General features: G+C 47.4%; 1 protein-coding gene across 2 annotated transcripts in view; it reads right to left on the minus strand.

Moving 5' to 3' along the window:
• Positions 1-9320: 9320 nt before the first annotated feature.
• The window catches only part of LOC144168756 (N-acetylneuraminate lyase-like), a 67983-nt gene continuing 51310 nt past the window's right edge, over positions 9321-25993 (minus strand). The window contains exon 11 of one of the 2 annotated variants that reach the window (XM_077697717.1): positions 9321-9606. In XM_077697717.1, the coding sequence (XP_077553843.1) occupies positions 9461-9606 (146 nt within the window). In that variant the 3' untranslated portion in view covers positions 9321-9460. Of the gene's footprint in view, positions 9607-13198; positions 13258-25993 lie in introns of those variants that run through there. The other variant, XM_077697718.1, reaches the window with a different exon arrangement.

Below are 25993 nucleotides of genomic sequence, written 5' to 3' on the forward strand. Positions count from 1 at the left end.
GAACGTCAGTCCAGCGCGTGGTGTGCTGGAGCGAGGTACTTCATCGCTGAGTTGTACAAGTTCGCCTTAATAAATTACCTTGACTCAAATGGACTGCTTCATCCTCATTCTTGCTACGTGGCACAGGTGGGGGTGCGGGGTAAGCACCTAATATCGAAGACCACTCTTGCCTCTGGTCTGTCCAGCCCCGAAAGGCCTGCTTTCATGGCACACCAGTTTATCGCTCTAGCCGGTGCCTGTTAGGCTTAGCTCCCGAGTTCAGAGCTCTGCCTGGAACACGCCATGCTCGTGGCCCCCACGCGATGGCGTCAGCCAATGCAGCACAGGTGACCTTCTATCAGCCACGTGCCCCCAGCTGCTTTAACGGGAAGGCCTTCGAGGATGTAGAAGACTAGTTGGACCAATTTGAATGAGTCGCCAGGTTCAACCAGTGGGACAGTATACACAAACTTCGTAACGTGTACTCCTCTCTTGACGACGGCTAACAGACCCGGTTCCTAAATAACGAGGTGAATATGCGGACGTCGGGAGAATTCCGTGAACAACTTCTCGAGACGTTTTCGGGAACGGACCAGCGTCCCCACGCGATGCGTTTGCTCGACTCCCGCATCCGAAACCCAAACGTATGTTGCCATGTTTGCCGAAGATATGGCACGTCTGTTCGAGCGGGCTGATCCTGCGATGGCCGATGCTAAAAAGTTGCGCTAACTGATGCATGGGGTAAAAGAGCAGCTTTTCGCCGGACTGGTGCTGGATCCTCCACTCACAGTGCAGTCAAGGAAGCCACTGCCATTGAACGCGCCCTTGAAGACCGGTCTCGCCAATACAGCAGGCTTACGAACCAGGCATCGGTCAATGTTAAAATGTTGTCCACCGTCAACGAGAGGGACCTGGGTGGCCTTGTTTGGACCATCGTACAGGCAGAACTGGGGGAATATAAAGTTAGCTCCCCAGAGCCGGCAATCACTTCCGCCTCTTCGATCGCCGAAATCGTACGGGAGGAATTCCGACAGACACGTGTTCCCCCGGAACACAATGTAGAAGCACCCCAAGTAGCCTATGCAGGGGCTCTCCGCCGCCACTTCGTCCCTGCAGCGCCACATCAGGAGCCGCCAGCTGACTTCATGCCTTCCCCACGGCCTACCTTTCGTACTCCGGTCCACAAGATCGACGTGTGGCGCACCGCGCACAACCTCCCCTTGTGTTACCATTGTGGAGAACCAGGCCACGTCATCCGTGGATGCTCGTACCGCGAGATAGGGATGCCGGGATTCTCGCCTGCTGCTCGGTGCCCGCGCGTTGGAGAACGACCAGGAGCAAATGAAGATTACCTGGCTAATAGGCAAACCAACGCGCCGAACCCTCATCGGTCCCGCTCTACGTCGCCGGCTCGTCCCAGTTCACCCTATCGCCACAGCGAGACACGAGGAGCAGGGTCGACGAGCCGCCTTCGGGGAAACTAGAAGCAGCAACCTCAGGGAAGGCTGCCGGCGGCCGAATTCCTAATGACCCTCCATCAGCGCCGTGATGCGATCCACCGACGAATCCCCATGAAGAGGTGAGCACGGGCCATTCCGTATGCGGCAACGGGCACCCCATAGTTGCTTTAGTGGGCACCGGCGCCGATTATTCAATCCTGAGCAAACAACTTGCAGATCGCCTGCGGAAAGTAACAACCCCATGAACTGGATCCCAGCTCCCTTCCGCAGGGGGTCATGTAATGACGCCAATTGGAAAGTTTTGTCCGGGCTGAAATGGGAAACATGTCTGATGTATCAGTATGATGTGGTGGTATATTCACCGACGTTGGAAGAGCATGTCAAGCGGTTGTCCGCACAGGCTATACGGTCCGCCGGACTCACACTGGAGCGAGAAAAATGCCATTTCGGATTCAAGGAACTACGCTTTCTAGGGCACGTCGTCAGCCGTGATGGAGTTCGTCCAGATCCCGATAAAATTGCAGCTGTTTCCAAGTTTCCCACTCCGGTTGCTAAAACTGTTGTTCGACGGTTTTGGGACTCTGCTCCTACTACGGGCGCTTTATCGCAAACTTCCCAAATAGCGGCCCCACTTACTCACCTCACCCGGGATGACGATGTTTTCCAGTGGACCGGCAAGCAGCCGACCGACAAGCAGTGGACCAACTTTACACGAACTTAGACACCGCCTACAGACACCACCCGTCCTAGCCCACTTCGACGAAGAGGCTCTCATACAAGCCGTTCTCACACAGCTACAGGATGTGAGGTGAGGTGACTGTGAGAGGGAAAGAGGTTCCCAGCCTGCACCACATTTGTATCGCAGGGAGAGAAAAGGGTGGGGAGGGGGTAGAAATATGGGTTGAGGTAGTGGTACAAAGGTGGATGGGGCAGGAAAAGGAAGGAGTAATGTGGAAGAGAAGATAGATCAGCGTCCACCGCCCGGCAACGGGAAAACTATCAGCGGGCTTTTTTTTAACACGAAAGGAAAATTTCCTTGTTTGAAACCAAAAATAAGACAAATCTAGAAGTATTAAAAGAAAAATAACAAACAATAAACCTTAAGAACACTTCGTTCTAAAAATTGATCACTGTCGACTTGGATCCTTGGTAGACGTTTTGTCTTGTTTGTTCTTGTTCTCGAACTTTACTTGATTCTTGATTCTTTGATCTTGGTTTGTTGATCTTCTTCTTCATGATTTGTTCGTGACCTGACTTGACCGGGTATAGAGATCTGTTACGCCTGATGGTTTGTGATTGTGTGTTGTTCGTGTTCTGCTTGGTTTCCTAGTGTTGTTATGGTGTAAGAAGGGAATGACTGGAGATGTGGGCGGAGGAAGCCTCACTAACATGGCCTTTCTGCTCCATCCCCTTATCATATGCCATCTTTTATATTGTCGTGATTGATCGTGTTGGTTATGTTTGGCCTATTCTGATGCTTGTAGAATGAATTCAATAATTTTTAAAACCATCTCTGCTAAAATTAATCTTGTTTCCTCTTCCTTAATTATTTCCGGTTTTCTGTTCTCCAAGTGCTCTCCTAGTTTTTTTAACGAGTCTTTTCCTTTCATTTATTAAGAGTGGGCATTCTGTTGGATAATGATCAAAGTTATCTGTATCCTTGCTACACTTGCATGTAGATGCCTGAGTTATTCTGAATCTTGAAAAATAAAACGGGAATCTACCATGCCCTGTCAGGGCTTGGGAAGAGTAGAAGTTTGTAGGAAAGTGGTCCCGAATAAGATTTACGTTCTTAATCAACCTATAAGTATAACTTGCTTTGCCATCTTTATTCCACACCTTATTTCACTCCTGGTTTAACTTGGTACATAAATGTTTCGAAATGAATGATTGTGTTATTGGAACAAAAGATGGTTCTCCGTTTCTTGCGGCATCTTTCGCCAATTCATCTGCAAAGTTATTGCCTATTGAGGAGCTGTGTGGTTTTACATAACTGAGTTTTATACTTACTGCTGCATTCTCTCTAAGGACTAGCTTTAATTCGTTAATTATTGGATTTGTGTTAAGTGGGTTTTTTAGTGCTTGGAGTACCGACCAACTATCGGTAAATAGTTGATGGCTATTGTTTGCTTTGTTTGTTATTCTAAATCCTATTGCCTTTTTAATGGCTATAAGTTCAGCTTGGTAGTTGGAACTGTATTCTGGAAGCTTAAATTTTTCCGTTCTTACTATTTGGTTGTTATTGTTAAATATTACAAACGCTGCTCCTACTTCTTTTTCTGTCTTTGAACCATCCATATATGTTGTTCTTGTTTCTTCTGTGGGAGTGATTATAATACCGCTTTTATTTACTTGGTGATCTGTCCAGAGTTCGTATTTTTTCATGATTTGATTACTTGTGTATAGCTTGTCGTCACATGAAAATGTTTTACCCTCTTTTAGTACTCCATACTGTTCAATTTTTTTTTCAATTGTTAGATACACTGGCGAGATTTTCGCCATAATGTTTAAGGACAGGTTTAATGTTCTTTTAAAAGCTTTCGTTATCATTCGTAACGGTAACCTTTGGATCGCCTGTAGTTTCCTTAAAATAGTTACCTTCCGAGTGTACCACACCGGTGCTGCGTAGGTAACGATTCTTTCAATGCCGCTCTTATACATAACTCGCACTAATTCTCTTTTTGAACTCTTGTCGTCGTTTAGCGTCCTGTTCAGGTTGTATGTTAGCTTAGCTATTTTTCCTTTTAGATATTTTAGATGAGGTAAAAATGTCAACTTATTATCTATTATTACACCGAGTAATTTCATTTCGTTGACTGTTCTTATTCTGCTTGAACCCATTTGGGGTATAAGTGGATTGGTTTCATACTGTTTTCCTATTATCATTGCTTGTGATTTGTCGTTATTTATGGTTATTCGTTTGCTTACAGCCCAGTCATTAGTTGTTTTTAATACTCTGTTTGTTTTCTCTTCTGCATCTTTTCTTGATTTAAACTGAACGATGATTACTATATCATCTGCGAAAGCTTAGATGTGGGTTTCATATGGGAGTTCTTTACCTAGTAAGTCAGCTATGGTGATATTCCAGTAAAGTGGGCTAAGTGGTGAGCCTTGTGGCTAGCCCAGGTCTAATGGCTTAATAACCTTAATATTGTCAGATTCGTAGACAATCTTCCTCCTTGTAAGTAGGCTAGGTGTTAGTTTAATTAAATTACTGTAACATTTGTATTCTTCTAGTTATTTTGTTACTATAACTGGGTTAATAGAGTTGACGGCTACAGGATGGCGTCGAGAGAGTGGTTACTTACGCAAGTAGGTCTCTGTCTGGGCCGTAGATAAACAATTCAACAACCGTGAAAGAATGTCTAGCCGTTGTTTGGGCCCAAGGCAAATTCCGTTATTGCTATGAATTGTTGTCACACTGCTGTTTTTAAGTCATGCCAAGCCTTTGGCATTAGCAGGGAAGTCTTCGGAGCTCCCTTCGTGACTCAAACAAGGCAGAAAAAGTAAGCCTAATATTAAATTAGAAAGGGCATGAAATGTGCGCTATGTCTTCGCCCAAACACCACGACGGCCAAGGTACTGAGTTTGGGTGTATACCTAACACTATCGACAAATTCACTGAGGCGGTACAACAGCTCGTCGGTACAACAATAAATGCGTCGGTACAACAGCTGCTGAGCAGCAAGACGGCTCGGAGAATATTAGAGCGTCTGGGATACCAGACAGGTGAAATTGTCAAATACAGTATAGAGCTGACCAAGCAGCTCAGGGAAAAACGTATTGTGTAAACCCTGCCAAGAAACATCAGCCCGTCGCATCACGAGGCTAGACGCAAAAGTGGAGCCATAGCCCTGTAAATTAGGTATGGTGGCAGGACTGACTTCCTGTACACAGACGCGGCGAAATATTAAACGAAAAGAGATTTCGCGGCAGTTGCTGTTACGGAAAACGGGGTCACCGTCTCGTGCTGCACGGTACTGTGCAAAGACGTACAGAGGCAAAAGATTCAGCCATCGCTCTGGCGATGACTCAATCAGGAATGAAAACGATCGTGAGCGACTCGAAGTCCGGCATCAGAAATTTTGATCAAGGCAGGATCTCCGATGTCGCATGGATGATCCTCGCGAACGCAAAGGCGCCCATGGAACAGGCAATATTAGTGTGGGCACCAGCTCATAGGGGCTCGTCGGGAATGAAAAGGCCCATGCGACCGCCCGAGGTCGGACAGTCCGTACGATCGCCGCTGCCACCGAGACAGACTTGGTTCCTCCGTACGCGGAGCTACTCCCGAGTACAGACGACGGGCTAGGAAACTTCCATGAAATAGTGGAATACATCGACTTGCGAGGAAAATACTACCCCCTGCTTACCCGCACCTCAGAAGGAAAGAGGAGATATACTGGAGAAGGTTAATGACGGGGTCTTCCCAAACCCCGTATTGTACCGTAAATGGCACCCCAAAGTATCCGACTGAAAATGTAAAAATTGTCAGGGTATAGCGGAACTCGCTCGCATGGTCTGGACGTGTCCTTCCTACAAAAAACCTCACAGAAATGCCGCATCCTGTGAGGCCCTGCTACTCAGGCAGGCCTCCAGTACTCAGAGAAAAGTCATCGGTCTCGCCCTAGAAGCCGCCGAATCTCAAGGGATTCTGGCTGACTGAGGGGAGGGGCACACCTTTTTGAGCTCTTTGCTGGTGTAAATAAAGTTTCACCTCCTCCTACCCCAGGGTGTTGTGCACTCCCACCTGTAGTAAGCGCGCCGTGCTCGTGGTTTTCGTGAGGCCCAGTGCCGATTTGGAAGCCTTACATACGAGTATTGATCTTGGCCCGCTTCATGACCCTCCAGTTATGGTACGCGGCCACGTACGCAATGTGTCTGATGACTAAGGCCTGGACGAGTCCCACGAGGTTGTCCTCCTTCATACCCGTTCTTCTCGAAGGAATACAGTGGATGAGGCGAATTGCCCCGGCCGTCTTGCTTTTGAGCTTGGCAGGCGTTTCACCATTTCTGTTGTTCTTCCAAATGATCATGCCCAAAACCTTGAGTCTAGTTACTTCGGGGATGTGTTGCCCCGATGCGGTGACTATCTTGATACGGTCGGCTTCGCACTGCGGTGTCTTTCCCGTGCATTTCGGTGCGATCACGAGTAGTTCAGACTTGCTAGGCTTTGGGTCGTTGCTTTCTGCGGCTCTGCGACGCTTTTTGCGGCAGTGGGAAAAATATTTGCACGAAAGATCGAAAAGTCCAAAATCCTTCACATCACATGTATCCATGACCTAAACAAGATCTTGCAGTACAACACACACCACAGTTTTTCCATGCTGCGCACATGGATTCCTAAACTCTGTCAGATTTCTCAGTTATTTCGAACAAACCAAACCTTTCATGCCTTCACTTAAATGCCCGATCCGCACGAAACAAAGACGACTTAATTATCACCCTTCTCGATAGTTCCAACATTCACTTCGACGTTGTAATGATTACAGATAGGTGGTATCGTGATAGCAGCGAAGTCCTTAGTCAACCTTCTTATACGTCACACTTTTTAAACCGAATAGGGGAAAAAAGCGGTAGAGTACTGATGTTAGCAAAAACTAGTTATCAGTGTGAAAAAGTCGCACAAATTTCTCAAATTACCGATAATTATGAAATAGCCGCTCTGCAGTGTAGCTATGATATATGCTCTGTGGTATACCGCCCCCCTCAAGGAAACGTGACCACATTTCTTTCCTTTCATGACACCTACCTAAGTTGAGCTATTGAAAACAAGCACAGGTTAGTATTAGGTGGTGTTGCGACCAGGAGGGCCGACCCGAGCCGAGCTCCGTCGCCTCCGGTAGCGTGGTGTGAAGCGAGCGGCCAACCGCTGTTCCAGCCGTGAAGAAGTCCAGAATCCGTAGGCTAACGTAACTGGTTACTTCATAGCGAGAGGTCAGCCGAAGCCAAAGAACAACGCCCCGACGGGCGAGGCAACCGTGCAGGACTCGAGCAGAGTGACAGCAATCATTCACTGCTCGAACAGGAATGGGTTATAGCGCTTGAGCGGGGTCTATAGCCCTTGAGCGGGGTCTAGCCACAAGGCCACGTGGCCTTGTGCGCCAGATAAAGTGCAAATTTTCAGAGGAGGAGAAGGACCGGCGTGAAAGAAAATGTGCTGTAGTCCCGTACGTCCATAAAATGTCGCACGGTTTGAAGAACGTAGGGTCCCGATACGACGTAAGGGTGTTGTTCTCCGCAAAAACAAAAGTGGGCAGTCTCTGCCGCATTGTTAACAACAAGACCTGGCCTAAGAAAAAGACGAACGAGTGTGGCGTCCCCCATACGCAGCCTTTTGTTCGTGGTGTGATTGGCGTCGTTTACAGAATCCCGTTATCATGCAAGTCTGTGTATGTGGGCCAAACTGGACACTGTTTAAACATTCGTTTGAATGAGCATGCGTCAACTGTGAAAAATTCAACAGGCGCCAATTTGCTTGCTCATTGCAAAAAGTGTAAGTGTCATCTGTTGTTTGGTGACACAGAGGTGCTTTACAGGCATAATGATCAAACTGTCAGAGAATTGGAAGAGCCATACTTTATCAGGGAACATAATGACAAGTGTTTAAGCAAATCACCCATTATTCTTCACGGGAAGGTACACGCTCTAATCGGCACAATGTTTGTTTAATCTGTTTTGTGTTCATGTATAAATTTGTTTTTTTTTAATAAAACCAGTAGTTGCGAGTAAGTGCGTGTGTGTGTCCCTCCTCTTTGTCCTCTTTGTTTGTGCGCTTTGAAGTTTTTCGATATTGTAACTAACGCAGTCAACACTGAATTCATTGTATATGCTAATGACACCAGCTTAGTTTTTTCCAGACACGACTTAAGATGGCTTACAAATACAGCAATCAGTGCACTTGCACAACTGAACAACTAGAGTACAATAAATTTGTTAACAATACATGCTTCGAAGAAAAAAGCACTGTTATTTAAGCCAAAAAACAAGCAATAAATGTGGAAGTACGCCTTATTTTGGTACTCCTTCCGTGGAACTGGTTCCAGTAGTCAAACACTTGGTGTTCTTTTTGATGAAACTATGCTTTAGAATGAATCTTTCTATATTGTGCGGATAAGGCAGTTGATTTTGACCAGTTCTGAATTAGAGGGGAGGAGGTGGAGGAGAGCATAGCTACGTATTACGGCCTCTCTCGCCTCGTATGACCTTCCCGCCCCCCGCTCACCCTTCACTCAGCTACACGGAAGAACGGCTTTGGCGACTCCTACAAACAGAATATTTACCTAACAGAGCTCTCCTTCACAGTATTCACCCCTCCCTATTCTCCTCTTCCAACTGCACCTCATGCGGCGCGAAAAGCCCCCGTACAGCACCACATGTGGGCCTGCGCCGACGACCCCTTACCCCCAATCACAACTCCGGAGCAATGGGAAACGGCGCTGAGCTGCTCTCACCTGACGACGCAACAAGCCCTCAAGGACAGAGCAGCCAAGGTCGCTGAGAAGCTGCGGCTGCTGGCCGCCAGTCTCGCCCAACAGGGCTCGATATGATTAAATTGTTCCCTCTCTCTCACACCAAGCTACCCTTACCTCTCGCAAATGTACAAGATGCACGATTTAAATCTTACGTGACTATCGCCTACATGAAATCTTTAAAACAAAGGAAATATTTTTGAAAGAATTCATGCAGCAATGAGACACTAAAAAGCGTGCAACTTAAATCCCATTTTGAGGGGCACCATTCTTTTTTGTGTATGGTCTTGATAAATCATACCCAGAAGCACGTTGAAAGTCTTGCAGGGTGAGATAGTTCTGAATACGAAGCATGCTTCCACTGACACTGACTGAAAGCATATCAAGCAAAACACAATGACGCCATGAATGCTGTGTCATCAGTTTTCTCGAGATCGAAGCATACAGGTGTCTTCGAACTTTATTCCAACTTTAATGGCCCTTCATTTAGTTTTTGCAAACAACCAGCCGCCAAAGTACTGTTGCTCTTGTTTTACAGGGCTGAATTCATTACAACAAAATCCCCAGCTGGCGGATTTCTTCGGCCAACCTTTCAGCGCTCTCCTGCGACAGGGGGACGACGGGAATTCTTGTGTCCCCGAAGTTGAGGCCGCTGACTCGATTGGCTGCAGCCTTTAGTGACGCCACGGAGAAACCTGCGAAGCATATTACAGTGAAGCTGTTAGCCTCTCGTTAGTCGCAAAATTTCGTGTCGTAAACAAGAAACCCAGGCAGTGCCCAGCAGGTCTCGAGCGGCCATATTAGTGCAATCGCACCAAAATTCACACTCTTCCCACTGATTTAGACTATGTGTTCGTAGAACTCCTCCCGGGCACTCGCCAGCTTAAAAGCACTTTTGTTGTGAACATCCAGAGTCCTCCCTCTCAACTGCTCCCCACGTTACTCCCACTCATTCGCATCGTGCGGCAACGCACCGAAGACCAAGTACTGGTAATTGTAGGAGCTTTTAAATCCCACCACACCACCTGGGGTTACCCCAAGGACAGCAAGAAGGGCACGCAGGTTTACGAAGCCATACGGCAAAATAACCTGCACCTATTCAATGCTCCCAGTGCAACCCGTATTGGCAACCGCGTATCTCGTGACTCTTCCTCGGACTTGGCTATAACTTAAAATGTTACAGACCCAATTTGACATTCCTCCCAGACACATTAGGGAGTGATCACCACATCATCAGCCTGCAGCTGCCTCACACTAAAGCTACAAAAGCTCGTCTTGGCACTACACGCTTAACGGATTGAACACAATTTCGTCATGACACTCCTGCCCAATTATATTCATGACATCGAAGAATGGTCAGCTGCCATCCTAGACACAGCACGGAAGTTCAAAAAGGAAATCCCGCTGACCCCTGACACCCTGGTGGTAGATGCCCACCTCGATCATCTTTGGGCTGCCCGCCGTGGTCTAATCAAGCGATGGAATACTCGGAGGACCAATCGGCGCCTCCCCATACGGATCGCTAAGTTGAGCAAGGAGGCTGTGGAATATGCCCAGCATCTTAGCCAGCAAAATTGGGATCAATTTCGTACAAAGCTCCAAAGAACGCTAGGCACGCGACGACCTTGGCATCTTCTCAGATCCCTAATGGGCAACAACGAAACCAAAACAGCAGCGGCTCACCAACTGCGCCGCCTCATTCAAAAATCTTCCGGCACGTAACAAGAACTTCTAGATGAGCTAAGGGAACCATGGGCACGACCAAACGGGGGCTTGTGCCTGCCCCATGCTCCTTACACAGGCCCCCCAAACGCTGAACGCGATGCGCCCTTCACCCTTCCAGAAATTGAGGCAGTCGTGCCCAACCTCACCCGCAATACCACACCGGGTAAAGACCGCATCCAGAACAAATGCTTGCGCAATCTCGATACAGCCGCCCTTGAAGCTTTATCAGAGTACATCAACAAACAATGGAATGCGGGTACACTACCACAACTCTGGCGGCACGCGGATATTACTCTTATCCCAAAGCCTAAGAAACCACTGACTCCAGCAAACCTTTACCCCATTTCACTGACATCGTGTGCGAGGAAACTGTATGAACATTTAGTGCATAACCACTTGGTAGTACACATTGGGGATAATGATCTGTTCCCAATGACCGTGTTTTGGTTTCGACCCCATCTGCCAACGCAAGATATTTTAATCAAACTTAAGTCGGACATTATTGATCTCCTCACGTCATCCCACAAGCGCTGCATACTCACTCTGGACATCAAGGGTGCTTTCGATAACGTTTCACACTCGTCAATACTTGCAGGACTCGCATCTCTCGGATGTGGACAGCGCATGTATGACTACGTCAAGGCCTTCTTAACGGACCGTACTGCGACAATTGGTATCGGATATCTTCGATTGTCCGCGTTCACGATTCAAGCGAAAGGTACTCCGCAAGGGTCGGTCATCTCATCACTGTTATTCAACATCGCCATGAACGACCTCTCACCGCAAATGCAGTCAATTCCCCACATTAAACACGCACTATATGCGGATGACCTTACCGTCTGGACGCCTACTTGTTCCATTGGAGAGCAGCAAGACGCCTTGCAGAAATCGATTACTATTACCTTTCACTACCTCCAGACACGAGGCCTGCAGTGCGCACTCGAAAAATTGGCTTTGCTGACGCTCCACTCCCAGCCTTCTCACAAATCTGCTCGAGGTATACCTGAACATCAACTGGCCATTGCAGGGCAGCCAGTCCCCAACGTCCCGCAACTGCGGGTGTTGGGTCTCACAATACCCAAAAACGCCTCTGGACTGCACACAATTTCCCCTCTACATAAAACCCTGTCGCAACTGATGCACCTTCTGCAACGCATCTCCCACCGCCGTCGAGGCCTTAAAGAGCACGACACCCTACAGATATTGCAAGCATTGCTTATCAGCCGCATTACCTACGGAACCCCAAACCTCGCTCTCAAAACAACCGAAAACGCTCGACTCAAAATCATCATTCGGGAAGCGTACAAAACTGCGCTTGGCCTCCCCACTGCCACTGCGACCCGAAAACTACTTCCTTTGGGAGTCCGCAACACGTGGGAAGAGCTGCAAGAAGCCCATCATTCAGCTCAATTACGGCGCCTGCAATTGACTCCCACAGGTCGACAAGCATTAGGACACCGCCCGATACCCCCGAGGGAACAACAAAAACGCATCCCTCTAGCCGTGCGAGATTGCATCCGAGTGGCCCCAATCCATTGAAATATGCGCGAAAACTACCACATTGGCCGCCGGGATTCTCGTGCTCGAGCCCTTACTGCGCGATACTGGAACGACCCCAGCGCCCTGTACACCGATGCTACCCCCTATCCTGCGTGCGCCGGCCACGTAGCCTGTGTAGTGACACATATTGGCCAATGCATCAATGCCGCTACTACTACAGCAACCTCAATCGATGTCGCTGAACAAATAGCCATTGCCCCATGGCCACCACTTCCCGCTCTCAGCCAGTTACTATCCTCACCGATTCACAGACAGCCTGCCGAAACTACCAGATTGGCCCCATTTCATTATCAGCCCTACTCATCCTCCAAAACACCTTTGCTAACACCTATGCTAACACCTTTGCTAAACACCTATGCTAACACCTTTGAAGAGATTTGTTAAAGTGTCGTATTTTTTGGACTGTACCACTCCTGTATGAGCCTTTAATTTGGCTTACAGTATGAATAAATAAAATAAATAAATAAAAACTGCTCGACAACCCCCGATATCTGCATCGTCTGGGCTCATGAAGTGGCTCATGCCGCAGCCCGGATTTGATACACCGAGCCATTGCCGATGGTGGCCAATGTCTACCCTCTCAAGATAAACCCCACCCACTGAGCGGCCAATGTCTACCCTCTCAAGATAAACCCCACCCACTGAGCGGCTACACAGAGATTCTCTCCCATTACAAGCAGCCTCCGCAGCCGCCGCACCCTCCCACCACCACACTAGCGCCTATCCAGAGAGGAAGCTACAACTTGGCGGCGTCTCCAGACAAATACCTACCCACATCCCACCCGCCTCCACCTCATCTTCTCCACCCAACAACCTTCCCTCTGCGCCTCCTGTCCCCAGCCTGGCACCCTCTACCACATCATATGGAGTGCCAATGAACTCCAGACTTGCCCCCCACCCCCCTTCCAACCCAACCTTCCAGCAGTGGAGGGCTTCCCTGGCCAGCCCGGGCCCGGATATCCAGCTTACGTTGGTGACCCGAGCACGGACGGCCAGCCGAAGTCAAGGCATCCCGGACTAGTAATGCCTTCCACGGAGCGAGGCCCGCACATCAGCCTCTGCTGGAGAAATGAAAATATATTTTTCTCTCTCTCTCTCTCTCTCTCTCGGCGAAGACGCCGAGTGCATGCGCCAGGCTAATCAGGCGTGCAGCACAGAGCTCAGTATTTGTGTCAACAAACTACAAAATAAGCTTCGAAACCGCATGACGAGCGATAACGTGCCTGTGAACAATGGGAACTCTGCCCCCCTCATGTGTTGCTGGTAAAGATGAGGTTTCCACCTGCTCTCGAAAGGGGGGAGTAAATGTAGGTTCGATGTTTCTTGATGATGATCTGCGTTGGTGCCTGATGGTCGCGACACTGATGCCACGACGACTATAGTTGGTGAGAGTTTTTAAAACTGTATATTGAAGCGAAAGACAAATACGGAATATTTACAGACTGAGGATAGAGTTAACGAAGTAAGAAATAACGTGAGAGTCCTCAGACAGCTAAAACTGTGTGCACGCGGCACCCCGTCAGCGACGGACCCTGACCCTGACCCTGACTGCCCAAGTGGTGAGATCCTCCATAGCCGAACCTGGCTAGCCCGGCAATACGCCAGCCATGCATTGCACATTAAACCTTGAGGATTCGACCACGAGACCACGTGTCTCCTGATTTAATGGGTTACTTAGGCTCCACCCCCGATACACAGGCCAATCCGTATCTCCTGGCGACCTGATTGAATGGATTACCACGACCAGCCTAAACCACGTCCGGCATAACCCTGAAAACCCGGTCACTCTCTCTCACCAGAAAAAAAGGAAAAGATCAAAAGCAACCAAAACAAATACAGAAAACCCTCAGAAACCCGCGGAGGCACGTGCTAGTGGCAGGGACAAGCTTCTACGAACGCGGCCCGCATCACCTTTTCGCACGCCTCGTCCAAGACCGGACAGCCATTCCCAGCAGCTGCGACCCATAACCATCCGCCTTAACGAAACCCGGTGCGCCTCCAAGATTCTCCGCTGTTGACAGGCGATGCCACGTTAATTGGAATGTGGGCCAGAATTACCGCGTTGGGAACACAGGATACGGCGGCCGTCGCAGGCAACGCATCTCACGCATCCACCCCGAACACCCTTACACGCCCTCACTCCGCGCGTGGACGGGCCAACAACGGGAGAACTATCGCCACAAATCGGCCGCTGTATAACCACAGTTGACAGCTCCAAGCTCCCCTGTCTCCGGCGGTGCGACGGACCGAATGGTTTTACAACCGGCCATTCTGCTAAACGTACACGCAGTGGGCCACAGAACCAGCTGCCGCCATGCTCCGAAGTCAACCCTTACAGGGGGTTGACTTCGTTCGAGGGCGAGTACATGCGTCAGACTAGGCATTTCAGCCAGAGAGGCAGAGTGCAAGTGAAAAGCCAGCCCAGACGACGAGGCAGATTTCATACACTCCCACATCACCATGTGAAGTGGTTTACAACAGCTTCGCTGGACTTTGGCAGGGCGGGAAGAGGTTTTTTTTTTCGTGGTGTTGCGCTCGTAAGACCTGGGGTCCAGCGTGGGAGATGTTTGATCTGCTGATTGATATTTACAACCCGGTAAATATTTTGTCGCCAGCTACATTTCTCTTGTTCGAACAACAATCTCCCGCTTAACGCATGCGGGATGAGTTGTGAGGTGGCTGCCAGCTGGGCCAGATGATTTCGTGACGGCGGCGTCGACAATATGGCGTTGTTACCTACCCATTGGTAGGTAACGATGATTTTAGGTTTAGTGTGTGGCTTAAACCTAATAATTGTATTTCAGGAAGATGTGGCTACGCTCACACAACGCTTGGCCCCTCGTCTTGTCTTGGTCCCCTTCCCCGCTGTAACTATTTAATTGTGACCCACTAACTTGCGAACAGCTACACGTGGCTCACACAACACTTGCGCGCCGGCTGGACTGCAGATTATCCCATACGCAAGAACGCCAAGGGATCTGCTGGTCTGCGCTGATAGGCAGAGAATGCATCTGCATTTACTTTGGCCTATGTCGCTTTATTGCCATCCTGTGAGACTTCTTGGGATCGGACAAGGCTTGTTGAATGTGCAACTGTTTATAAAAGTACCTGGTTCCAAAGGGCATACTGCCTCCCCTCTGAAAGTGCATTTTGTTGTGGCACGTACGTAGCAAGAAATAATGCAAAAGCGGAACGTCGGAAGAAGCCGAATGCGACCGTTCTTCAGAATTTCAAAGGTATAAATTTTGAGCTTTCTCGGACACGGCAGCCGCTTTTAGATGCGAAGCATCTCATGGTCGGGGCTATGTCCCTCGATTGTCGTTGTCGTTGTTGCGTCGTCCACACCCCCACTACGCACGCTCGGCTTGCTGAACGCCCTGTCCCTTCTATGGCTCCTGGAGCGGCAGTGTTGCCGGTGTCTTCCTGGGCCGGCACGAGACGAGCACGCTTCACACGACTTCAACGTTTCATCGTCGTCGGCAGCGGCGTGCGTCGGCGAGTCTCGGCGGGCCGTGATTACAAGCAGCCCACAACCATCCGGGGAACGTGCATCGACCTCATCTTCAGCAACTTTAGGGTTCATCCACTACAACAGCCCTTGACTTTACATTTCACAGACCATAAGGCGGTTATAATCAAAGCGGAACGCCAACCACAGCTCGACGTCACCTACGTTGAACATGATGATGATAATGCTTAAATAAAGACAAATTCATACCACGTACAACGTCTCTCTCTATCTCCCTCTCTCTTTAACGCCTCTCCACTCTAACACCCCCCACCCCCCTCCAATAAAATTACACCATCTTCCCGTAGAGGAACCCTGAGGAGTATGCGAAAAAGCCATGGGGTCAACGCAATTTCCCATTTCGTAGTTCCGGTAAGTGAAAAGGGTTGTATTTACCATGGAAACCAAACGGTAAATATAACGGTAGCTACGTGCCTCAACCTCACGGAAACGACGAACTGAAAACTAATGGATACTTGAATCGACCCCGTGCCTGCTTCGCATACTACTCAGGGTTCCCCTACGGGAAGAGGGTGTAATTTTTCTGATGGAGGCGAAAAGCGAAAGCTCGCGTGTGTTCGAGATTTCGGCGCACGTAAAGATCCCCAGAGAGGGAAAATTATTCCGGCGCCCTCCATTACGGCGCGCCTCATCGCCTGTGTAGCGTCGGCGCGTTACACTTCCTAATCAAAGAACATTTCCATTTCATCGTTTGTTTGCTCATCATTTTTGCAATAGAGTCCGCATTTTCTTGATATTGGAAATACTGATATAAATTGCCGAAAACGTCTGTGCTTTATATGTCAGTTCTCACAAGCCTTTACCAACAGCAGTTTCGTTAAGATGAATGGAGAATGCGAAAGGCAACACCAGCTGATTTGAAACCGTGCCCCTTAAACTGGAGTATGTTGCCTCTCCTTGCTCGCATGCCTGCACACGCCGCAAGGGCGCCGAAAAAACTGCTAGCGAGGCGCAGTGACTCGAGCAAGTAGCAATGACCACCTGGTGCATGTTTACTAGAGGCGGAGTTGATCATGTCAAGGGGATGGCTGCTTCTTCCACCGTTGCCGACGCCAGTAATCTGCCTAGTTGACAGGGGACGCTTATCGCGGAAGCACGGGCAGCATCTGTATCGGGCAGCGTCTGTGTATCTCGTGTTGGGATCTTCAGGCAATTTTCGAGCGAGTGCCTCGGATCTTGCCTAGAACAGGCCTCTCAAGCTTGGACGTTCCCTGAATTCCCTATAGGCGGCGTAAAAATCGACGCCCCACGTGACCAACCTACAGCGCAGTTTTCGACCATCAAGTCCACCAGACGGCGCAAACGAAAAGTTACTTTTGGTGGAAAATACAAAACATTCATTCCGTGACTCAGAGAGCCAACACAGTTCGCGTACAATGTGTTGTTTAAAAATATTATTAACAAGTTCCGCATCAAACATCCGTTGAGCAAAAATGTATGCCACTTTTTACGAACAGCTGACTGGTGCAACACCTCGCTTCTGAATTCACAACCACAAAGCCGCCAATTCAAATTGAAACCGCTGCAATGGCCCACCGTTTCTATGTGCGTGGAGCACTGGTTTCGTGACTGTTATTGCTGTTATGTGCTTTTGCATCCATCAGTTGTTGAGAGGACTGGCAAAACACGGGAATTGAGTGCTTGTGGAGTGACAAATGTGGGAAATTCCGCATCGGAACACAGCTGTCCAGGCCAGAATATTTGATTCTTCCAACAGAAGGTGAGTGTTATGCACTCCGCTAGAAAGACGGTGCAAACGAAACCGTTGTCGCCGTCAATACCTCATTTGTGCAGGACTTCCGCTGGAATATTTTCTTATTACATGATTCAAATATAAAAATGCCGCATTCCTCGGAGTTTTTTATCGGGGTCCATTCGGAGTTAGCCAAAAAAACTTGAAGAAAGAGAAAAACTCTTAAGAAACAGCCTCTCAACTCTCCTGGCCGCTCTCGAACATCTAGAACCAGAAAAGTTGTGAGCGCATTTGCCTCAAAAGGTGTGGCATTATTTCCGATGGAACTTTTTAGGCTACCAAAAGACAGCAATTCGCCCAGGCTTTACCTAACTGTTGCCGTTCTGTTTTGACGCGTTAGTGAGCATTTAGTCAACAGCGCTTTGCTACAATTAAAGTTTGCCTTCATAGAGACGTGGTGATGCGAGTTAGGTTATATTAGCATGCCTTGTGGCAGCTGATCCTTGCGTCATGGTTAATACGCGTGAACTAAAAAAATACTCGGTTATTTTTTTTTTCAGAGGTCGGTGTTCATTTCGACATTCTGGCTGAACCTTCAACATTGTCGGCGCACGCAACAACTGCACCAAGGACTGGCAGGCCATTTCAACTCTTCGTGCTTGCCTGATATGACAGCCATGCGCCCGACTGGTGTGTTTATGTATATTTAACTTTTACTTATAGTTGTTTCCCTGAATTTGTCTGACTTGATTCTCTTAACTATTCGCTCTTGCAATTTAATTTGCATTTTTCATTCATTCCTTGTTTTTTTGCAGATACAACCAAAGAACACACCGGAAGGCGACCACATCAAGTTCTCAGCACGAGCAAATGTATTATTTTGCCCGCAGATAAATGTTACAAAGTTCCAGGTATTTTCACCAAATCTTAAAAAGAATGTCAGCATATGTCAATGCGTTCATACATGTGATGTGCATATTTCTGAGTATGAATGGAATAGTTGTTGTTCAATTCAAGAACAGGATATTCGGTGTCTAAAAATATTTAACTTCGGGGAGTATTCGGTGTACTGCAAATATTGAGACGCATCGAAATGTGCGAGGTGATATTGTTACATAGCTAGCCACAAAGCTCACTCTAGCCCCGAAATCCAACGTTTATAAATAAATCACGATGCGTACATATTGGCAAATGTAAGAAAGCAAATGCGTGTTCTAGTTTACTTTCTTCCATTCGCTTTCACTACTGCTCAAGCGTACATCACTTTCCCTGTACATTTACGACACTTGGCACAAAAAAATTGCTGTAAAACCAACTGTACAGCTCCTGTTATCAGCCTAAAGCAAGTTCGTGCAAGAAGCCGAGAGGAAGTAAACTTTATCGGAGCAGCTCATTTCTGATAGACACCATAATTCTATGCTCTGGTGATGGAGTAAGTGTCTGCTTTGTTAATAGCGCTGTGTGGACCTTGCAGGTGGGCTTTAAACCTATGTACACAAAGAAATGTGAGGGGTCAGAGTTTTTCTTGGATGTCTGGAGAAGTAGTAGCCCGGGTCATCTAGAAACGGGGATAAGCGTGTGGCAAAAGTGAGGAAGGAGGAGGTGTGGTGCTTTGTACCGCTAGGGCAGATTGCTTTAGCGAGTTGGATGGGTTGCCTGCGAATACCTCGCAAGGGCTTTTTGTACGGAATATAATAAGGGAGGCCACTGCTACACTCAGTTATTAAGCGTGTGAAAATCCCAGATCCCTCCAGGGCACAATTTTACATGTAGCCACCGACTGTAAATTGTTGCACAAGTTGGTGAAAACTATTCAATCAGTACACCATGATGTCACTCTCAAAAATAGTGCACGCAGGCAGGTCTTGTTCTAAATTCTAAGGAATGGAAGATAGTAGATACTATTGGTTGAACCTACAAGGAGACTAAGAACTTTAGGTCGTGCAACGAACTGTGCAGTGCAGTCCATGCATTGCAGTGTCAAATCATATTTGTAAGTTTTGCTTACTAATGTGCATGGTTTTTTTACATTTATCATTCACGGAAGCATAAAAATTGCTTTTAAAATTTTACTGTCAATACAGCATAAGGCCATCCACATTACTACTGGCAAAATTCAACATTTCATTTATTTACACCTGAAAGGGCATTACATAAGGGGGGGTGGGGCGGGGACTCTTGGCTGAAGTACAGTCAGCGTTGCAACGCATACAAAAAATAAGACGATGAGAACAAACAGAATACAAGATTAACGAGGTGAAATTCAACTCATTGCAGCAAATGGTGTTAATTAGGGTAGTGGAACTAACAATGTGGCTCTTCGACGTGCAAGTGCGAGTGAACACAGGGTCCGTAATACGTTATTGTGCAGCTATGTTCTGAAATCACATTTATCCTCTCTTGCTTACGGAAATTAAATTTCATCTCGCATTTTTACTGTGTAAATATGAAGGTAAAATTATTTAGACCGAGCGTGTTTCACCACATTCTATAAGTGATCAGCAAGCGAATATCTCATTCATGAGTATTAATTACAGAACATGATTCGTAACCGCCCTAGAGCGTAATCAACAGCTGATACCAACGTTATGTACATCCTATTGTTGAACGGTAAAGCTACTGTTTATGCCAGCATCAAGTATAATAATGGGGCATGCAAGAAGCATCACTGTAAATAAACTAGTTAGCAATTTTCACGCAACAGAGCATATCGGAGTACTTTTAAAAAACTTGAAGTGTTGGTAAAGAAAGTCAGATAAATATTTTTAATGTCGCAGGTGTTTTTCTTTTTTTTGCTTTTCTTTCGATTTGTGATGCTGCTTAGCGCGTGCTTGGAGCCTGTCGCACCCGCCAAAAGAGATAGAGAAAAAAACGCCGTGCCTCCAACACTCGCTCATGGATTTTAGTTCTATTGCTACGTTCAAATGTAGATATGTTCGCAGTAAGCGATAGAGTTCGCAATAACTATCGCTTTAATCCGAGAGAATTTCCAAGCGTCTGTGTCCTTTGTAACTTGTCGCGACATCCAAAAAGAAAAAAAAATATGGGCAGCAGAATATTGGAAGCAATGTGCCCTTCGTTGGAAATCTTAGCGCAAGTGAACGAGTTGTTATGGCAAAAAAATGTTCTAACGAAAGCGACGTACAATTGCAGCGATCGAAAGGAAATGATGTACTGGCCTCTGTAAACTTGCGGATGTCAATAAACGATTTGTTCTCACTTGCTGCTCACTGTGGTCTGTGCCAGACGAGGCCATCTGGTCACATGGCGTAACATCACTTCACTAACGCGGCGCAAGTAAACACGCGGTCAGCGTGCCAGCCAGGAACCAGCAGGAGCAGTGATCCGGCGGCCGCCGTGCAAAGGCAGCCATGTTATTAAGGAGCTCAAGCGGCCTGTGCAAAAAGCATCCGCCATGCTTACAAAGCCTTGTTTACAGCGGCATCAAGCGGGCGTGCTCGGTAGTTCACGACGCCGCCACTGCACTTTTTCTGGCAGTACAGGCAAAGCTAGACCTTTGCTTCTCTAAAATCCTCCCTGTTCTGTGCCTAAGGGCCCTATTCTCGACTCCACAAATTGCCGGCAATTCTGGCAATTTGCCGGAAGTGTTTTCTGATTGGCTTTCAATTTTGGTCACGTGCTTCCGGTTGACAAAGCGGTTGTGTGTGCTGTCGTCATTTTGACGTTTCATGTCGGTTGCGGACACCAGTGCTAAAGTTTGCCTTATTTCTCGTTACTAAAGGCGCATAATTCTTGGCCGGCAATAAAAAACCAGACTAAATGAAGCGGACATGACAACGTAAGCCTGTCTTTGCTATTCAACAACAATACTGCTTGTAATACACACCCCCTCTGTGATTGGCTGAGTAGGCGTGACGTAATTTAAACAGTTGGCGGGAACGATTACGTCATGCACTGGCAACTTCAGCCTGCGTAAAAGTGACGTAATGTTACGTAACAGCTTGAAAATGGCGGCTGTTTTTGTCGCAAAATACAAGCAAAATAGCGCACAAAATTGCCTCGGCTTACGGCTCCGCGAAATGTGCGGCAATTTGCAGCAGGCGCAGTTTCGCATGCGCGCTGTTTAAAGCATGTTTCCTACCGAAACAAATTATAGTTTCAACTGCTTCCAAGTCAGCGATCATGGAGCATACAAATAACGTACAGTATTTTGCTTTTATGTTTGGCAATAAAATAAAAATTATTTGTTTGGCGTGACCGCAACATAAGAGGGCAGTACAAGCCTCTCCATGACAAAGAGAACCCAATGCATGGCATCTGTCCATACTCGTCCTATAACTGGACGAGTAGGGGCGGCTACTATTTTTTTATAGTAAGCTGTTGGTTCACTATGACATGATCGAACTCAAGAGAAAAATAACAAAGAAAAGTGACTATTTGGTTCATGACAGCACTGATTGAAGTCGAGCTTGACGAATGAGCGTATCGGCGAAATCGGTGCGCTCCGCGGTTATCAGGCGTAGCGCTTCGCTGCTCTTATGTGTCATACTAGCGATGGTATCGGCCATCTTTTTCTCTAATTACGCCATAAACTTGTAACATAGCAGCAGACGATGGCGTGGCGGCGGAGCGGCAGGGAAGGTGATAACGCAACAAAGCTTGCATTGAAGCAGAGAGCCCAGCTATGTTACTAAAAGCGATTGAGAGAAATAAATAGATAAGGTAAAAAAATTGTGTGGTGTTCTTTAGCTCGACATTCGCCTTTCCCTCGCTTTTGGATCAACGTTACTCGATCGCTTTTTGGTGTTGACGCCAAATTTGACCTCCAGAAATGTGTTTTTCTTGTGAGCCTCAGCTACCATCCTAATTTTCATATTACATGCCAAGTGTTTTTATATCTTTCTTGCACTATATTTGATACCTTGGTAGTAATCTTTATGAGTGACTCGTCAAATTACACTGCATGTCGTCATAGCTATAGGTGCAGCACGTCACTGATTGCTTACGTCGTGCTTACGCAAAAAAACATGGGCGAATTGCCGGCAATTTGTGCAGTCGAGAATAGGGCCCTAGGATGCATGTTACGTGGAATCAACACACACAGATGGTTTCTTGTAGTGTTGGTGATATTCTGGCTTTCTTGTCGGCACCCGCGATGTTTCGGCTTCGTTGCAACTGAGACAGCGGAGGGCTCCTGTGCTTGTAGTAGTGAATTCTGATTAGCCGGCTTTGTGGTCTTCGGCCCACGCGTTGTGTACGCCTCGTTTGAGCAGTTTGTCGGTGGTTTTCATGACAGGAAGGCCCATAGTGTCCTTGGTTGCTTTTCTCATCCTTGGTTTACACTCTAAAGCCCGTACTACATGGAGCGATTTCGCCTGCGAATTCGCTGATGCGGCGCCGCTCGTGCGGCAAAACCGCCTTTTTTCGTTCCTGCGGCAAAGTGCGAAACATTTGAAGCGGTCGAGCAAACACCGCTCGTGCGGCGTGTGCGGCGTAGAGGGGCAGGACCTGCGGCCAATAGGAGCACAGCTCGGCACCACTTGCACGCTTGGAAACCAGATGGCGTTGCTTGTACGAACGCGACAAAAGCGCGGGCACACCAAAACGTTTGTCTTCTCTGCTGTGTGTGCGTATATTGATAAAGAATTGGCGATTCTTATATAAAACTGCAAATAAACTTATATTTACCGTAAACCAGGCAGAAACAACTTGCCAAGAAAGTAAAATAAAACCACCCTTGATAAAATCACAACAACCTTTGCTGGTGGCAAACTTAATTCAGTCTGCCAACAAGGCGCATCTGAAATGCGAAAATCGTGGCGTTCGCAGGTCCCATGTAGACGACAATTCCCGGCATTGCGAACTTCGCAAGTGCGAATGTTCGTTCCAGCGGATTCGCAGGCGAAATTCGCTCTATGTAGAACGGGCTTAAGATTTCGGCGTTTTAAAAGGTCAGGTGTGGGGTGCCGATACGTGACCCTGCTTGTTGTAAAGCTCCGTCAGGTGTCTTCATCTTTCAGCCCACTTCGTCGATTCGAGATTTTTTGACGACGTGGGTGGCCTGTCTGGCTTCTTGCTGTAGCTTTGGAAGAATGGCTGCGACCGATCGACCCGTGCGCGCCAAGGCCGAGAACACGAAGGGAGTTGACCTTTCGAATTTCCACTCTCTAAAGAGTGACGCACGAATCAGGATCCAAAAGTTTGGGTCCGGTTCTTGCGTTCAAGCCTTCAGCACGAGATGTTCAGACCACTCCGGAGCGCAATATACACCGCAGCAGTCCAAACACATATTTTACTATACCGTCGATACCTTCTTGCAAGTGTCCTGCTGCTGTCCAGTTGTAGGAGCTGTCGCCTATGGGTGAGAGGTCGTGAGGTCGTCTGCGCGGGGTCGTCTACGTAAAGTTTATGTTTTCGTGCTTCGATTGTCTTTAGTTCATCGGCAGGTGTAACATGGTAATGTTAAAGAATTGCGGTAAGATCACCGAGCCTTGCTGCGTTCCCTTGTTGGGTTGGTGAAATTTTTAGCCTCGACGGTTGCCGACGCTCACGGTTGCCGTGTGATTGCTGGGGAAGCATCACGCATATTTATTTATTTATTTATTTATTTGTTTATTTATTTATTTATTTATTTATTTATTTATTTATTTATTTATTTGAAAATACTGCAGTCTCTTTCGAGACTTTTGCAGGGGGGGTACAGGTAAGTAAATGCAAATACATACAAAATATGGCAGCAAAAAATACAACATAAAATGCACAACAATAGAAATGCATATCTTATTACAAACACTTTTCAAATGAAGTCAATGACTGCTGTGTTACCGCTTCGTTAATGAGGTCCTTCTATTCAACAATTGTTTGAGGAAAAAATGAATATTTGTAACAGTTATTTCGAGTGTTCAATGGGGTTATAGAGTAAGATGTAAGATGGCAAGTTGGGCTAGTTGGTGCAGATTAAGATTCATGGTGAAAAAACAGCGTAAGGAACACGGGGACAAAAGAGTGGCTACGACCGATACAAGACGCGTGGCGGCGTCTTGTATTATAACCGTATGAATATTTTGGGATGCTACAAGTGTCAGCGAAGTAAAGCCCTCTAAGTAATTGAAAGAAGAACTTCAGGCGGCAAATCCGGTTTCTTTCTGAGACGGGCAACATCCCGATTTGTTCAAGGAGAGCTGATATTGAGGTGCGCCCATACGAATTATAAATAAATCTTGCAGCCTTTTTTGCAACCTTTTTAATTTATTCATATCGGATTTTGGGAATGCGTCCCAGATTACTACTGCGTACTCTAATATTGGTCGGATAATTGCATTATATGCAAGAAGTCGTACATTCGGTCTGGACGATTTTAAGGAACGCCGTAGAAAGAATAACTTGCTTAGTGATATAGCTGTGATGTTGTCTATGTGTTTCGTCCAGCGAAGCTTGTTCAATATCCATAGGTCGAGGTACCTGTAGTGTTCTACTTCCTGCAGACGAATATGATTAGCGGTGTAATGGCACTGGAAGGGAACCTTTTTATGGGTTATTTTCGTGAAGGCAGTTTTTTAGAAGTTGATAGACATTTTCCACTCGTTGCACGAAGCAATTATTTTATGGAAGTCATTATTTAGTCTTAACTGGTCTTGTGGAGTTCTAAGTTCTAGTTATTAGTTCTAGAATAGTTCTAAGCTATGGGATTACAACTCGCAGTTTGCAGATTCTTTAAGGTCTTGTCGTGCTTGATTGGTCAAAGGCGACTTTGACGTCGATGACTTGTAATTCCTGTCTATGCGGTTCATAATGTTACCCGCGAGAGGCAATAAAATGTCTTCGATAGACAAATGTTGTTCGTACAAAAGCATGGGGCCCGATATGAACCCAGCCGCTGTCCTAGAGATACGCCTTGAGACGTGCATATACTATATGCTCAAGTAGTTTACTCTAGCAAGTCAGCGATATACGGCAAAGATTCTAGATGTGTAGCGGCTTGTTTGGCCTATGAATCATAGTTACTTCCCGATGCTTCCGCTTTGCTTTTCGTTCTCCCGCTTCCCAGCAGAATTTTTTTTTATTTGGGATAGTATGCCCTTTGGCATAAGGTCCTAAAGGTACAAGTTGGCAGCCGTTTCCCGGAGTAAGTCCAGAAGACAGCGGTTGTGGGGCCCCCTCAGCCATCGCTGAAGATCGGGGGGTCTCTCAGGATGCAGGCCTGTGCCGCGAAGGTGTCGGGATCTCGCTGCACTCAGCGAAGGGCATGTCCATAGCAGGTGGTTGGTGTCGGCGTCTTCGGCAGGAGCCGTAGAGAAGGGGCAGTTTGTGGTAAACGGGGCATAATATCGCGGTGGCCACGCCCGGGTTACCGAAAGAGAGAGGGCCACCCCAACTCGAAGTCTACTCAGCAAGACCTCCTCCCAGCGATCCAGCCCACTGGGAACGTCTGTTCCACACGGTGGGATGAGAGCGCGTGTGGTGCAACGCAGATCTTCCATTAGTTGGAGAAATTGGTCATGTCCGTCAGTTGTCAGCAATGGCAGGGACCGTGGAACCGACGTAACATGACGGGAACTATCCGCCGCAATATGAGCGGTGATAGTTACACGCCGGATCCACGACAGTCGGAGAC

The sequence above is a fragment of the Haemaphysalis longicornis genome, unplaced genomic scaffold (assembly GCF_048455015.1).
Source record: "Haemaphysalis longicornis isolate Haplotype H1 unplaced genomic scaffold, Haemaphysalis longicornis Haplotype H1 scaffold_2, whole genome shotgun sequence".
Lineage (NCBI taxonomy): Eukaryota > Metazoa > Arthropoda > Arachnida > Ixodida > Ixodidae > Haemaphysalis > Haemaphysalis longicornis.